This window comes from Piliocolobus tephrosceles, chromosome 12 (assembly GCF_002776525.5).
Source record: "Piliocolobus tephrosceles isolate RC106 chromosome 12, ASM277652v3, whole genome shotgun sequence".
In the NCBI taxonomy this organism is placed as follows: Eukaryota; Metazoa; Chordata; class Mammalia; order Primates; family Cercopithecidae; genus Piliocolobus; species Piliocolobus tephrosceles.
The window spans coordinates 61,976,533-61,993,671 of NC_045445.1; the positions used below are offsets into that span (position 1 = coordinate 61,976,533).

Here is a 17,139-nt window from a genome sequence, read left to right on the forward strand (position 1 = left end):
CCAGGTTCAAGCAATTCTCCTGCCTCAGCCTCCAGAGTAGCTGGGACTACAGGCGCCTGCCACCATGTCTGGCTAATTTTTTGCATTTTTAGTGGAGACGAGGTTTCACCGTGTTAGCCAGGATGGTCTCGATCTCCTGACCTCGTGATCCATCCGCCTCGGCCTCCCAAAGTGCTGGGATTACAGGCGTGAGCCACTGCGCCCGGCCCATTCAACTTTTAAGCAGAGTGGTGGGTAATAAAAATTATTTTCTCAGCAATACTATGTTAGTGAATATTTTCAAAACACTGAACCAGAGTGTTTTGGTTTTGTCTTTTGTTTATTTGGGGTCTTAAAAAAGTCTCTTGCCCTGGATACCTTTCAGAGAGTAGCTTGGATAGTTCAGCTCACTTCCAAACTCCTGGAAATAATGTTTTAATTATTCAACAATCAGACAGGGCAAGTAATTGCATGTTTCATCACTGATATATTAACCATAAGTGTATACCCCAAGACAGCCTTATATTACATCACAGCTGTTGATTCAGAGCAAACAGAGAAACAGCATGAGAGTACTCTGTTATTGCACTGCACTGTCTCTTCCATAAATTTTAAATTTCCATTGCCAGATTACAGCTAAAGAAAGCACAAGGTTCACTAGGACATCGTTTTTAACATGATTTTTTGTTTTGCTTGCTTTGATAATGGGAAATCTAGATTACAAAATTAATGATCTTAGCCTCATTTTGAAATCACAATCATTGAAATTTTTTGGAAGGGGAATGGAATTTTGTTGTTCCTAGAAAGTTATATCTCACTGCAGATTTCAATAGGTGATGTCCTGGAATCAGTCTAGGACAAGAAAAATAACACGTTATCAAAATCAGATGGTTGTGTTCTAGGAGTTTCATTTGCCAAGCATGCTTCATGGTTAAAATTCACATTACCAAAATATAAATGCAGAGTCAAAGTTACTGAATTTTACAATAGCGAATACCAATCTTATTCCAAGCTAACTCAGACTGCAATTATCATTTCAAATCCATGTATCATATCTACAGGATGGTTTCATGCATGAATTAGAACTGTCTAAAGTTTTCACCATTCATTTCACCTCATTTCTAAAACTGAAAGACTATTCCAACTCAAATCACAGAAATTTGTAAGGTTTTTTGTTTGTTTTTTTGTGTGTTTGGAAAATGATGTACCCCAAATACTTGTCTTAGCCAGTGACTGGAAGACCTTCAAAAAATTCTACTTTGATTTTTATTCTCCTATTTTTAAAAAATGTGTAGTCTTCACAATATTTATTGGGTGAATTGTATTAAGCAAGACTTGATTTTGGCAGTTTATCTCTTTTACATGACATTGATCAAAACTGATTTTAAAATAATTATTTATACTTATGGTATCTCTAGTGTCATAACAACCAGTTGCTATCTGCTTGCTTTGAAAGGTGTTAATAGAAGATAATGTGTAGCCTCATCCTCTCTAATTTCATGTTTTTAAAATTTCTACTACAATATATGCAAAAATGCCTTCCATAATACATGTAGAAACTTATGCCAAAGAAGAACATTATATTCCCCAGATATAGATGGCTTTATGCAATATGTGTACTCCTATCTAATAAATGTGCCATATATTTTCAGAATATCCAAGTCAGAAAAACAACCTATAGAATCATCAAGGAGAATGAGAAATTATGAGAACTAGAAAGTATTTGATTCCCTTTTTGAAACATAAAATTTCAGATGAATTCCCTTGTCTCTTATAGTCTACTAGAACATTTGATTTTCCACTTTCCTGTTTCTATTCAGATGAGTAATGAACTAAATGTAAATATTCCCCAAACCCTCATTTTGAAAATGCATTTCTCACTGTTTAAAATAAATTGGAATATTTCTGCCTTCTGCTAACAGTAATATTTTATTCTACTCTAAATATTTCCTTAAGGAACAATGAGTTTGTATTGTATTGGCTATCACTTCTCCCATTTTGTATGATATTTCTTTAAAAAGAAGACACTTACTGTATTTGAATTTTTAAATACATAATTTCTTTTTCAGTGCTCACTTATTTTGTTAGCATTCTGCAACATCAGTGAACACCCTAACATTAAACACAAATTGAAGAGCATATAGAAAAGGTAAAGAACATTGCAAATGCAGCACAAAATGTAAAGATTCAAATTATTTTTAGTATCATATTAGTCTGCCTAAGTTCACCAATTCATGTCCTGAAGATATTTAATAACGAATATGAAACAACTGTGAACCAATGACAAAATATATAACTTATTTTTTAAGCTGTGAAATAAATAAGTCATCTGCTAATTCAATGATTCCAAGATAGTCCTTTCAGTTAATAAAGACCTAATAACAACCAATAACTGATTCTCATTAGCATTTACTTTTTTGTATTTTGCCTAATTCTTATGTTTCGGAAAATGTCTCTTAGTTATATACTATAGAATGCATCATGGAAAATGGTTTATTATTTTTATTGACTTTTTAGGATCACAAAATATTTTTAAAAAACAAAAAGGTGAGGATATTTGAAAAATACTTCAATTTTTTGTTCTTCATCCATGCCCTCCTTACTATGTGCTCAGAAACTCAAGTAAAATTAGTCTATCTCATAAAACATCTCTGCCTTCAAAAAGCACTGAAACCAGAACTTGCTCTATTAATTAACTTCAATCTATTAAAAATGATGATCTACATATGTAATTCACAAACCCACTCTTTGTTTACTTCTTAAAGAAAGTCACAAATTAAACCCAGGAAAAAATGTTATTATACCCAAACCACGTAGTGTTATTCATAAAAGATACTTTTATGTTGAGAAACGTATGCAATAAGCAGAATAGCAATAAGAACTGGAAAATGAGAGTGCCCTTTTTAATGGTTAAATATAAACAAAAACACCCTATGGAGATGTTTGACATCTATTACATTTATTGCCCATCCCAGATCCACTAACTATGTAAAATATGGGATTCATCTGAACTGTAGAAATAACGACTGCAGAGTAAATTCATTTAAAGTCTAACAGAAGCTCTCTATACAAACACTAAGGTTCTAGTCTACCTTTTGAAACAGCATTTAATTTGTGTATCTATTATAACAAAAATGCACCCACATCTGAATTAGTACCTTACGTTCACTAATGACCTCCATTCTTAAGTCCATTTCCAAAGTTACGGTAAATTATTTGCATTGTTATCTTGAATGTAGTAGACTTCTTTAATATCTCAAACATTTGGTGAAAGAAAATCAGTTTTGATTTTCACATTGCTACCATTTTGTTAAGCCTGAATAGGTGTTCAAAAGACTTTATTCCCCGAAACTTAGATTAATACTCTTTTAAGAGTTAACACAGACAAAATAATAAACTCAACATGTAGCATGACTTCAAGAGAAAAAAAAGTGGGTAAATTCCATTGCTTGCCTTTTAAAGGGAATAATTATATTTAAATCATTTAATATTTATGAGTTTCTGGATAAATTTGTATTCATTTCTCCATGGAATGCTGATAAAAGGCACTGGATAAACTCTTGCTTTCATAAATGTATTGGGTTTTAAGTTATTGTGCACAGATTTCTTGGGTCTTAACATACTCACATTTTTATTTGTGCCCATGAGAGAAACCAAACATTTTATTTTCCAAAAGTGATTATCTTTGAAGAATGTCTTCTGAAGGGCTCAACATACCTTGCATAAATATGCAAATATATAAATAGCTACCTACAGTAGAGACCTCATATATATTTCATTCTCTGGCTTAAAGATGAGAATGAGTAGGCTTTCATTTTTCTAATCCCATTCTTGTTACATTGTGTGACTGTAGATTGATGCACCAAAATAATATTGAGTTCCTAATCTGAAAATGACACTTTTCTTTGTGAGAACCTGAAGGTCTGGTAGAATGTGGAGGGAATATCTTGGTGCTGAATTTCTGTGAACAGCCACAGATTTTCCCAACTGAAGCTAGAATTCTCAACATCATTAGTATTTAGAGCTATTTATCAGATTCTGAAAAGCTTTACTGTGATGTATCTAGCCCAGACTATTCTGATCCTCATGCACACAATGGTACTGAGGACAGTGCTACAACCCTTTGTGTTGAAGTTTTTTCGGCGTATTCTCTAGCAAGAATTGTCATACTGCCATCTACAGACAAAACTGCCCCTACTATAATTATCATTCTGCATCCAATTTTCCTAAATCAGTAGTTATTTTGTTCTCATCTTCTACCAAACTTAAATGAATCCATATATCTATTTGGATACATCTGTAGAATATAATTGTTTTGATCCCTCTTTGAAGACAATAGATTTTGTAAAATTCTACATCAACTGAAAATAATAATAAAAAATAGTTAGAAAGTTGTGTTAGAAACTTGGATTACCTACCGGTCTGGCGTGTACAGACACAGGTGCCTCGAAGGTTGTCACTGGATAGCCGCTGTCAGAAACACTGTAGGGATCTGAACTGCTTGAAGAACACTTGGAGATAGAATCACAGGCCACAAAGGTGTTATCGAGAGGCAGTTCTTGGATGATGTGGTGCTTCGAATTCAGGGGAGTTTCAGGCTGAATCTGGAAGGCAGGCTGTGGAGAGGCAGATTTGTAGTGTCGGGCCAAATCAGGGCTGTGGGGCTTGAAAGTAGTAGGTGTAGTTACCCAATTGTACTTGCCCATGGTTTGCTCTTCTAGATCAATAGGAAGTTCTAGTGTGATGCTGTTTCCATCATTGTCAACATCATCTGCCTTAGCTTCTTCAATAGTGACAAAGTTAAGCAGCAGGTTCTTAGGGGACTGCTGCTTCTTCTTTTTCTTTTTCTTCATCATTATCATCTGCCTGTTTTCTGGGTTTGGGGTAGCCCATTCAGAATTCTGCTTGTTTTTCTGAGCAGCCTTAAGGTGTGGTGACTGGCGACATCTTACTACAGCAGTGATGAAAATAACTACAACGACAGTTATGGTGCCAGCAACAACTGCAACCAGGATCTTGACATAGTCACTAGTTGGTGAGGATGTATCAGCTATCTCAGTATTTGGGGTCACTGGTGCTTCAGTGCTTTTGTGTACCAGTTCATTAATCAGTGTAGCATTGGTCACTGACTCATTCACAAATAGATTGACAGTTACAACACTGAAGAGAGAATCAGGTTGTCCTAAGTCATTAGCTTTGACCAACACTCTGTGTAAACCAAGGTCTGTAACATCACATTTCTCCTTCATTATTATGTTGCCTGTTGTTTGGTTGATTTCAAACAGATCTCTTGTGTTTCCTCCTACAATGCTATAATGAACCTCTGCATTCATGCCAGTGTCATTGTCAACAGCAATTACCTGAAAGACCACTGTGCCTGGATCAGTGGATGGTAGAACCAATTCATAAGAGTAGTTGGAAGGAGGGACAATGAAAACTGGTTTGTTGTCATTGACATCAACCACATTTATGGTTACTTTGGCACTTGAAGAACGTGATACTCTACCACCATCCTCAGCCTTTACATAGAAAGTGTAAGATTCTTGTTTTTCTCTATCAAATGAAATATTTGGTCGGATGACACCAGTTTGCGAATCAATGGTGAAGTCATCATTCTCGTCTAAAATGGAGAGAGTAACTGCAGAATTCTCTCCATAATCAGGATCAGTTACAGTGATCAGTCCCACTGTACCATGTCTTGGAAGGTTTTCTGGGACATAGAAGTTGTATTCATTGTGAGTGAAAACTGGGCTGTTGTCATTCTGATCAATAACACTTACAAAGACTGTGACATTGCTGGTTAAGGGTGGCACCCCATTATCTTTTGCCAGAACTGTGAATAAATACTTTTCCTCTTTTTCTCTATCTAGTTTCTTCACTACAGTCAGCATGCCTGTACGACGATCCAGGCTGAACTCAGGTGGAGCATCAGGGCCTAGCATGAAACTGATCTCAGCATTGGGCCCACTGTCTGCATCCGTTGCACTTACTTTCGTCAACTGGACGCCAGGAGAGTTATTCTCAGGAATAGAAACAGTTACTAAAGACTGGGTGAAAACTGGAGCATTGTCATTTTCATCTTTCACTTTGATGAAGAGCATTGCTGACTGATTCAAAGGAGGTTGGCCAGCATCTGCAGCCAGTAATTTAATGGCATATACTTTTGTGGACTCGTAGTCAAGATATGCTGCTGTCTCCAGGAGGAACTGATTACTGAATACTGGCCTTAATCTGAAAGGGATTTCATGATCTGTGAAGCATGTCACCCTGCCATTATGGTCTGCATCCTTATCCGTCACAGTTATGAGAGCAATTTTGGTGTTGAGTGAAGCATTTTCTGAAAGAACAACTGTGTCATTGATTGTATTGACGATGTATCTTATGTCAATGGATGGGACATTATCATTGACATCTGTAACATTTACCAGCACCATTGCTCTTGCTGGCACCAATCCACCATCACTTGCCAAAACCAGTAACTTGTGGTTTGGTGTTTCTTCCCTATCCAGTGGTTCTTTGATTGTGATAAGTCCAGTGGTGGTGTTGAGGTGAAATAATCTTTTGGCAATGTTGGAGACTAGATTGCTGAAAGAGAAGTGGATCCTGGCATTTTCACCTATGTCAGCATCTGTGGCATGGAGCTGTGTCACTGAAGTGCCTACGGGAGCATTTTCTGGTATACTGACTTCAATCTCCGTCTCCTTAAATACTGGGTGGTTGTCATTTGTATCAGTAACACTTACTTGCAAAATAGCAGTACTGGATCTTTGAGGAAAGCCACCATCTTCAACCTTTACTTTCATCACGTAGGTATCTTTCTCTTCCCTATCTAACTCCTTTTGAACTATCAGTTGTGGCATCTTGTCTCCTTCTGGTGTTTCAATGACATCGAGGCCAAAAATGTTTTGACCCTGGAAAACATGCAGTGAAACAGAATTAACTTATGTTCATATAAATTAATATATTCGTATTAATAGGAATAATAAAATATAATTTAACTTATGTTAACTTATCTAATGAGAACAATTTTTGGTTTCTTGAAGCCACATAAAATAGTGAGATCAGTTCAGAAATAGGTGCCAGAAGACTTGAGTTCTAAATCTCAACTCTGCCTATAACAAATGTTGTGACTACAAGCAAGGTACTTTACTTTTCTTGATACTTGCAAAATTAGAGAACTGTGCTAGAAGATGTTCTGGGAAAGGGAGGCTTCAGATTGTAGCATTTTATGGTAATAAATGTAACTCATTTATGTGAGCTATTTACGTTTTTTAAAATTATGTGAACTATTTCAGTTTTTTAAAATCAATTAATTTATTTTTTATTTCATTTTTCCGTAAGTTACTGGGGTTCAGGTGGTATTTGGTTACATGAGTAAATTCGTTAGTGGTGATTTGTGAGATTTTGGTGCCCCCATCACTGGAGCAATTTACACTGCACCATATTTGTGGTCTTTTATTCCTTGTCACCTTCCCTCTCTTCCCCCCATGTCCCCAATGTCCATCGTATCATTCTTATGCCTTTGCATCCTCATAACTTAGCTCCCATATATCAGTGAGAACATACAATGTTTGGTTTTCGAACTATTTAAGTTTTCAAAAGAAAAAAGTATATAGAATTTTAAAAAGAATTGTCACTAAATTTTTGCAAGATAAATGAAGCTGTTAGTGAATTATCCAAGATTATTTCAAATGAATTAAAATATTTTTTAGTGTAGATTTCAGTTGTCTAAGATGCTTTTTCAGTACCAAAGTAAGCACCAAAATAAAAATATTCTTCCAAGACAACATCATAAGTATCATATATAATAAATACAGCTAAAACCTTTAGCAGATGGAAAAAAATACACAAACTCTGGTTAAAATATAAACTTGTACAAAATACACAGAATTTCAATATTTCCCATAGGAACACACAATTAAAATGAAATTATCTCACAGATTAACAACGCAATGCTATTTTCTTACTTTTTTTTTTTTTTTTTTTAACCATGCAAGCACAATGAACTAAAATTCACAGATCAAAACCTCAAATTGAAAAAGATAGCTTGGGATAGGACCTATTTTCAATTCATGCCCAAGAAGTCACAGTATGGGAATATTTAAAAAACAGTTCCCTCAGCCAGGCACGGTGGCTCACGCTTGTAATTCCAGCACTTTGGGAGGCCAAGGAGGGTGGATCATGAGGTCAGGAGATACAGACCATCCTGACTAACACGGTGAAACCCTGTCTCTACTAAAAAAATACAAAAAAAAATTAGCCAGGTGTGGTGGCGGGTACCTGTGGTCCCAGCTGCTCAGGAGGCTGAGGCTGAGGCAGGAGAATGCCATGAACCCAGGAGGCAGAGCTTGCAGTGAGCCGAGATCGCGCCACTGCACTCCAGCCTGGGTGACAGAGTGAGACTCCCTCTCAAAAAATAAAAAAATAAAAAAATAAAAAAATTAAAAAAAAAAATCCCCTCCCTGAACTACAATAAGATGATCCTTACACACAAATGTAGTGATCTTGCCAGCTCACTGAGGAGAAATGAGAGAGGAGGATTTCTGTCCGGTGTTACTTGCAGCATTATGACAGAGATGAATGAGATAGAAAGGTACTGGAGGGTATGAAGAAAAGATCGGAAGAGGACTTTAAGATTCCTATTCATGGGTGATATATATATATACGCATATATATATGTATATACACACACACATATGTACAGCTAAATAATTTTTAATTCTCTATTACATTTTTAACATAAATGTTGTGGACACGCAGCATGGATTGGCTACTGATCTCTCATTTATGTGCTGTGTCATAAAAGAACAGGATAAGACCTGAGGTTATAGTTTTGTCATACCACTGTCTAAAACAAGATCCTAAAAATTAGAACCTAATAAATAATACCAGGTTTTCAGAGACTGCTAGAATATATGATCAGTTTATACATTTCAATCACATTATCTTTAAAAAATTTACCTGTCTTATAATTGCCTATATATAGTCTTACACAATATACAAATGCATCTAATTTTTTCCTCTTATGAATTACTTGAAGATATTTCTGCAAACTTTCATATTTTGGGGGGGTGCTGAGATTCATTTATACTTTTATTTAAATGCAGTGCCATAATATATCTTTGTGGAGGAATAAAATGTTTATTACAAAATTTAAGATGACATTTCAGAAATATTAATTAAAATCATTAGCTTGCTCCAATGTGTTTTTAAAATAAATTCACGTGAGCTAACCAAAATGTATTGGTTATTTTGTTTTTAATTCATACAATAAATGTGAGCATTATATTATTATTTTACTCAGAGCAACAATCAACCTGGCTTTTCCTTGATTATATAGTAAGAAAAAATATTTCCATGCTATATGTATTTACAGTTGAAAATTAGCAAGCAAAATCTATTATTTCATATACTGCATATTTTAAGAAAAAATAGAATTTCATGACAACATTGAATGTAAGTAAATACCATAACATACTATTATAATTTGATCTAAACAAACTTAGTGATTTATGATAATTTAATTTTTGTAATGATATTCCAAAAGGTTTTTAGAAGGTTCAAATCCAAAATGTCTATTTATGGGTAGAAAAAAATAGTTTCTAAATTGTCCTTCATAAAATCCATGGCACTTAATACTATTCTTTTAATCCTTGACATTCCAATACTGAGTGGCTAATAAGGTCAGAGCATTCTCCTAGATGCCAGGGTTATGGTGGTGAATGAACATATTTTACTAATGTGATAAAAGGTAAGTTCTAGCTAAGGTGAAAGAAAAATCAATAACTATGGATTTAATGATGGTATTGATACTAACGGATTTACATTAAGAGAATAACTACATTTTTCATGAGAGCTATATCAGGAAATTATCAGTTATTATTAGATGTTGCATAAACAGAAACAAAGATAGTATAGCATAAAAAGAGCAAGTAAAATGTTCCAAAGTTCTTAAGTTTCAGAGCCAATTATCCAATTTATGAATACAATACATCTGGGAAAACGAATTGTGTCAGTTTTAATTTTAAAATTTATGTATTTATGTTTGTGCATTTCTTGTTTATATATTTAGTTTTTAGTTTTATGTGTTTGTCTGAATTTTGAGTTGGTCTTTGCTTTCCAAAGCAAATTAAGGCAAGCTTGTGTCAGATGAAAAATCCAAGATCAGCATACTCACTGTCTTTTAATTACCTTATGTGAAATGGCAATAATCTTAAAAATATATTTTTCTAATTCTCAAGGTGATAATGAAATGTACATATTAGTTAATGGATAATGTCACCATTGCTCTTCTGTCTTCCACAACTACTCTGTTCAATATGATGGTAATTAGCCCCAATGGAGCATTTAAATTTAGATTTAAATTAAATGAATTAGATTAATTTAAAAAATCAGTTCCTACTTGCACTAGCCATATTTTAAGTTCTCAACAGCTCCATGTGGCTAGTAGCTACTATGCTGGACACTGAAGATGTAGAACATTTTCATTATTGCACAAATTCTATTGAACTGTACTATCTTAAGACATCATATTTTTCTTTTAAAAAATCTATGATTATCCAGGTGATTGCATGAATAACCCCCATTTTTCCAGATTTTTAGAGTTCTACAAAGACATGCTGAGCAAACATATTTAAACTCAATATTATCTATTATCCACGGAATTTGAACAGGAGTTGCCCACAGGTTAAGACATAGATAATTTTTCAACAAAATTTGGTGAGACATCTAAGTTGATGTCAAAGTGTAGTGCCAACATGAACTTACTATTATTACTGAATGATGATTCCAGGGCTGTTTTCTGTTCAATCTCCTTCAGGAATAAAGAATGACTAACACATGAATCCAACGTAAGTCCTACCCCAAATGTAGTTAGTTCAACTGAGCTCACATCCACATGAGCAATTAAAACACGGAAGCCTTTTGCCATATGTTTGAACATGACAAGAGGACAATGAGAAAAATGAAAAAGAAGATAAGATGTATGGCTCCTTAATTCATCATCTCCCTATCTTTAGCATAGACACATATTTATATACAAAAAAGTTAAAAGTTTGGGAGAATTGACCTGTACTATCCTGAATTCTGAATCCACTTAAAATTATTTATTTTTGTGTATAGGGGCAAACTCTCTATGTGTATATCTCTAGGTAATTTATGTAAGCCTTCTTATACTAAAGAATGTGAGTGTAGGGTAATATGGCATGAAGCTTTGTTTAAATGTATAATCTCTAAAGATATAGCACCTGGCATATGTGAACACATTCAGAAAACATTTGTTAGATAAATAAATGCATTAATTAAAATAGTGGTTCTTATCCTAAAAGATAAAAGAAGAAGAGCAGAATTTGGTTGTTCTTAATTCTCAGTCTGTATAGGCACAGAAATACTCTATAACTGTTGACTTGTTTTTTTTTTTTTTGTCTTTTATTTTAATAAAACTGTCCAGAAAACAATTTCAAAATTATTTCCTGAAACAACTACTTTTCTGTTCAAAAGTGTAATAAAAGCCAAAGTGTCAGTTGCTAGTAAAATTTTACAACCTAGTTGTAAAACTTGATTTTCAGAATAAATTATGACAAATACTAAGTGTTGTATGTAGCCAGTATATTATTGAAAAAATACAAAATCCTACATCTGTCATACACAGATACATGTGATCAAAAATCAGGGAAGAAGATAATATACATGAACTGCAAGCAAGAATCATTTACACATGATACGTTGATTTTTGGATTCTAATATCTGAAATGGCATTGATCTCTATTATACAAAAGTACCAATTCAGGGTGAGGTCATGAAAAATTTATGGACTTTCTAATAACCTCATCCTAATAACCTTCACTTGTGAGTGATATTTCTTCCTAAATTCAAAAATAAGCTTTAGGATTGCAAACCCAAGACAAAAACTGCTGAAATAAGCAAGATAAAGTCCTTCTGAGACTTTAATTCTTTGTGGAGATTTGTAAAATCAAAAAAGAGAAAGTTGATGTTGGATGTGAAACTTGCAAGAGAAGTATTTTTTTTCTTTTAAAAAATTGATAAAGGATATTCATTGCCAAATAAAGAGCCATATAGTTTGCCTATTGTCCTGGGAAAGAATTAATGAGACACGTGTAGAAAACATTTTTGACATATGTATGTGCAAGACACCACTTCATTGCCTATTGGAATGCAATAAATAACACAGCACTTTTAGAGCTATAAATCTGGTACAGTTGCCCAGAAAATGCATACAGTGCCAGTAAGTACTAAAAATAGTTCCAAAGAGATCTAGTTCTAAAACTGATTAAAAGCCATTTACTCTTTAGATCAAGGAATGCTGGTGGAAAGACTAAAAATTTATTTATTTCGGACTTTCACCACTGCTTGATTTATCAATGACTAATCTGATATTTAATTTTTTTCATCACTTTTCTCTTAATATTACTGATACTTCTTTGGGCCACAGGAATGCAAGAACATAGATTCAAATAGATAACACTACAATAAAATGGCTATTTTAGAAAACATTAAGGAAATACTTTAATACATATTAAATATTATCAATACAGATATAATAGGTATTATCATAAATTCACTTTCATTCCACTAAAAATTTCTTGGTTTGCTATAGGCTGTCTAAAACTATTAGGGATTTAGATATTCAATACAGCGGTGCCACTTAGAGTCTATGCACTACTTCTAGAACATTTATTTCAGAATTCATTTGTAACCTTGTCAAGGGAAATACAATTAAAAATGGATTACAATAAAATGTCCCAAGCTGTTAGTCACATATCTGCCGATAACCCTAAGGTCACCAAGTCCCTCGCTACTTTAAGGTCATACTAAGGAAAGGAGAGTGATGTGTAAGAAAGCATAACACCATCTCTCTTTGGGTAAGAAAACACTATCTCTCATTGGAAGAAACAAGTTTACATTAAAATATTAATAATAGTATTGTTAATTTTGATAAAGCCACATACAAGGCTTTACATGTATTTTTTTTTCCCACTAGGACTTAGCAAAACCTATTTTGTAGAACAGTACTATTCATAGCATGTGGTTCTTTTGTTTTAATGTTAGTACAAAGAATAGAAATTTCTGCTATTGATTTTTTTTCCTCTATTTTGTCAGATTTCAAAATTAAGAAGAGTCTTTGTTTTTCCCTTTTGACAAAAGAGTAGGCACTCAGGAAATTTCTTGAAAATGATAGAATTTTTGTACTAAGTTCTGTTTTAATGTGTACTTCCCCCAACTTTGTTTTTATAAAAAATATATAATAAATACCATTTCATTTTTTCTGGCCTTGTGTTCACTACTACTACTCTGGTTCCTCCATCTGAGGGAACAATCAAATGATGATATTATGTTATTTGGAATATGTACTCAGATCAAAATGTCTTGAAGTGTTAATTTAAATTCACAATGTTTTAAACTGGAACAAAGGAGATTTAATTGAAGATATTAGGGTTGTTATATCCATGAGGACAGTGAAGCAAATCTATTTTTCAGGTCTCCATTTTTTTTAGTCTATTCTTCCCTTGATTTTGAAAAGTCAGCTTTTGGCTTTCAGAAATAAAGGAAAATCTTAAACATATGACTTAACGTGAAGTATAGAAATGAAACACAAGACATAATCTGATTAATTCTGTAAACATCCTAGGAGGAACCAATCATTTTTTACTAGCATGCATAATAATTCAGAATTCTCTTTTTTACTTGTTTCATTTGCTTGTGCTCACATGTGCACTTGTATTCTCTGTCTCGCTCTTTGACCCTATCTCTGCCTCGCTCTTTGACTATCTCTGCCTCGCTTCAGTTTCTAAAACCCGCAATGGCTAAGCATGCCTTTTACTATAGCAAAACTCTTTAATATTTTGCAAATGTTTAAAATACAAATTGGCCTTGACCCAGAGATTTCATTTATTTGAAAATATTTCCTTTTAAAGACTGTATTTCAAACATGTAATTTTAATCACTAAATGCTTTTAATTGGGAAGATATGCAATACAAATGAAATGCCACTCCTAATTGTTGCTAATCAGCTCTTTTTAGCAGCTGCTCTCTTGTGCTTAAGTTAGATGAGCTGTATTCATAACAAAAATACAGTATATTCAACCACTGAATACTAGTACTAGAACAGACTTCAGATATCATCTAGCCTTACTTCTCCTCTTATGAAAAGGACACTAAGACACAGTAACATTAGGTGACTTGCCCGTGATCACACGGTTTATTGCAGAGCCAGATTTGAAAGTCAAGTCTCTTAGTTTTTAGTTCAATGATTTTTTTCACTGAAGCATGGTTACTTCTCAAAAGGGAAGTCCTTTTGATGCTGGCAAGAACTTTGTACTCTGGAGAGCTCTCAGTATGAGAAACTCATCAGGTAATTACTGCCCAAAAAGAGTAAAAGCAAAACAAAAACTGCTGTGTTTTCTGATCCCAGAACATTGAGCTACTGATAAAAAGATTTCTTCCCTGCGCCCTTCAAAACTACCACCCCTAAAAGTAATGTTTATTGAAAAAAGAAACCAAAGAAATACCATCTAAAATTTTAAGAGTACATAAATAAATACAATTTTAACTTGTCAATTTAAGAATATGAATAAATATTGAGTGCTATTATTTCTATGTATAATTGAGTCAGATTCTCAAAATAAAATTCACCATTACTATTCTTCAATAGCGGGCATAAAGTATTTTACATTTCTTAGAAGATTTTCTCAAAAATTTCTTGTAAAAAGGTCCTTTAAGAACATTCTAAGAAAAGTCCAAAAGCTTTTTATGTTGCAGATGTACTTTATCTGAACTATTGTTTTAAAGAAGCAGGGTAACGATCTAATGATAAATTTTAATGAAAATTCGTGATTAGGTTAAACTTTAAAAAAATCAGTAATCAAAAATGAAAATATGATCTTTCACTAATAGACACTGCTGTAAACCTAACTGATTGCTTATTAATATCAGGAAAATAATAAAACTAAAGTTGCCTCTGGTTCATTGTATGTCAGAGAAAACCTCAGGTAAAGGAAGTCAGTACATAATACAACTTCAAGAAGGGAAAATAGTGCCAAAACTTTAAGGTCATATGAAGGTGTTTTACCTTTTAAGTCTCAGGGCTTCTTGAGTGCTTCTAACTCTGATTGGTTCTATCTTCTAAATTGCTAAAAGATCTCAACCAATTTCTTTTGGATCTACTATCATCACAGTCCAGAAATCTCCTTTTCTCCAAAAGAAGATTTCAGTTTCTATATCACATGCGAAGGCCATTTCTTCTGTGTCCCATGGCCTCTGACTACTGATTAAATGGATGTCATAATAAACATGATGGCAAATTTTGGTGAGAGAAGTTTGATAAATGACAAATTTGTCCATGGATCACATTCTTTTGGAAATGGGTAAGCACTGTAAGAATAGTTCATATCTTTTGCTCTTTAATGCAAATAGAGTTTCAAATTGGCAGTAACTAGTCAGAGATGGCTCATTCTAATCAAGTCCTTGGTGACTAATTGGAAGTCATTAATGCTATCTATAGTGGGTGAATGACAGAATCTTGTGGCAGATTTTTGTTGTTGTTGTTATTTTTGGTCACTAAAATATTGGTCACATATAGAATGAAAGTCCCACATTTCTCAGTGACCTGGTTTTTGAGAAGTAGGATGTAGCCCAAGTAGAATCAAACCTCCACGGGTGGGGTTGAGAAGCTGAAGGATGGCACGGGAGAGGCAGCAAATTTGGGTCTTTTTTTCCCTTGAACATTTCAAACACATCAAAAAAATTTTTTCACAGTGGAGGTGAAGGACTGGGAATCATAGACGTGTCTTTTTTTTTTTTATAAATCTGGATTTTAACTAAAATGCATATTCTTCTTTGTTGGAGGTAAGATTAGTCAAGGAATGGGGAGTATGGGATAGTTGCGAAATGCATCTGGGATAAGTGATAACTGAAGTAAAAAGAGAAAAGTTTAGGGCAGAAAATATGAGGCCATACACAGAGGGGCTAAAGAAAGCTTCAGGTAAGTCCATTCATAAGGTCTATCCTGTTGGCCCTGACCCCATGGGATATATCTGGAGATGTTAAAAGGGCCTTACCTCTGACTCATACTTTCCTGCTTTAATTTAGGGGGAGGCAGAATTCATTGCCATTTGTCTTAATAGTTTCTGATTCTGTTTTAGAAGAAAGTACCATGTCTTCTGAGATGATTTCTGATTCTTCATTACCTCTGACTCATCTTAAAACAACTCATTGATAGGACAAATGCTGCCAGTTTTCTGTATGTATAACTACTGTTTATATATTTAGGGATTCTTTACCTACTCAAATTTACTAGAAGTATTTAATATTTATAGTTAAAATACTATGCCCCATGGCAACGAAGTTAGGAGTGATTTAAGTTATGTTTGGGATAAAGTTGAATTAAGAGAAACAATGATATTTTTGTACTACTAGTGATTTTTTTCTTCAAGTGCAGTGAATATAACACTCTTTAATCAGGGCGTCGATACAACATAGTCTCTAACCTCCATACAGAGATTAATAACATGTATGAAATTACACCAAAATTAATTAAAATGATGTACTGAAAGTCAGAAACAGTATTTTATGGCACAACATTCAGCAACTATGTAAGTCATTGGAATAACTAAAATTTCCATTCATAACCAGTGAACCAATTCTTTTTTTTTTTTTTTTTTTATTATACTTTAAGTTCTAGGGTACATGTGCATAACGTGCAGGTTACATATGTATACATGTGCCATGTTGGTGTGCTGCACCCATCAACTCGTCAGCACCCATCAATTCATCATTTATATCAGGTATAACTCCCCAATGCAATCCCTCCCCCCTCCCCCCTCCCCATGATAGGCCCCAGTGTGTGATGTTCCCCTTCCCGAGTCCAAGTGAGCTCATTGTTCAGTTCCCACCTATGAGTGAGAACATGCGGTGTTTGGTTTTCTCTTCTTGTGATAATTTGCTAAGAATGATGGTTTCCAGCTGCATCCATGTCTCTACAAAGGACGCAAACTCATCCTTTTTTATGGCTGCATAGTATTCCATGGTGTATATGTGCCACATTTTCTTAATCCAGTCTGTCACTGATGGACATTTGGGTTGATTCCAAGTCTTTGCTATTGTGAATAGTGCCGCAATAAACATACGTGTGCATGTGTCTTT

The 17,139-nt window shown here is 34.0% G+C and overlaps 1 protein-coding gene across 1 annotated transcript in view; it reads right to left on the bottom strand.

Moving 5' to 3' along the window:
• PCDH11X (protocadherin 11 X-linked) overlaps positions 1-17,139 on the bottom strand; it is an 808,894-nt gene that overhangs the window by 712,905 nt on the left and 78,850 nt on the right. The window contains exon 5 of the mRNA XM_023202925.2: positions 4,398-6,890. Within this exon, the coding sequence (XP_023058693.1) occupies positions 4,398-6,890 (2,493 nt within the window). The remainder of the gene's footprint in view (positions 1-4,397; positions 6,891-17,139) is intronic.